Below are 297 nucleotides of genomic sequence, written 5' to 3'. Positions count from 1 at the left end.
TATTGCCCAGCTGCCCCTGCCAATACTCTGTTTTTTAAGCGCTGCTGCCCCGCAGCCCAGGCTGGCACGCACCTCCCGCAGCAGGCCGAAGAGCACGTCGGTGTTGAGGGAGCGCTCGTGCGCCTCGTCCATGATGATGGCGCTGTAGTTGTCCAGGTCGGCCTCCCGCAGCGACTCGCGAAGCAGGATCCCGTCCGTCATGTATTTGATCACGGTGTTCTCAGAGGTGCAGTCCTCGAAGCGGATGGCGTAGCCCACCTGGGAGGGCACAGACACCCGCGAGTCTCCCGACAGCCC

The 297-nt window shown here is 63.6% G+C and overlaps 1 protein-coding gene across 1 annotated transcript in view; it reads right to left on the bottom strand.

The window, feature by feature from the left end:
• Positions 1-294, bottom strand: part of LOC103777451 (pre-mRNA-splicing factor ATP-dependent RNA helicase PRP16) — a gene marked incomplete at both ends in the record, with an annotated part of 3108 nt that extends 2814 nt beyond the window's left edge. The window contains one exon of the mRNA XM_008945004.1: positions 73-294. Within this exon, the coding sequence (XP_008943252.1) occupies positions 73-294 (222 nt within the window). The remainder of the gene's footprint in view (positions 1-72) is intronic.
• Positions 295-297: the final 3 nt, after the last annotated feature.

The sequence above is a fragment of the Merops nubicus genome, unplaced genomic scaffold (assembly GCF_000691845.1).
Source record: "Merops nubicus isolate BGI_N331 unplaced genomic scaffold, ASM69184v1 scaffold49387, whole genome shotgun sequence".
Lineage (NCBI taxonomy): Eukaryota > Metazoa > Chordata > Aves > Coraciiformes > Meropidae > Merops > Merops nubicus.
Note: the sequence above shows the minus strand (reverse complement) of the source record. Positions and strands in the feature narration are given on the sequence as shown.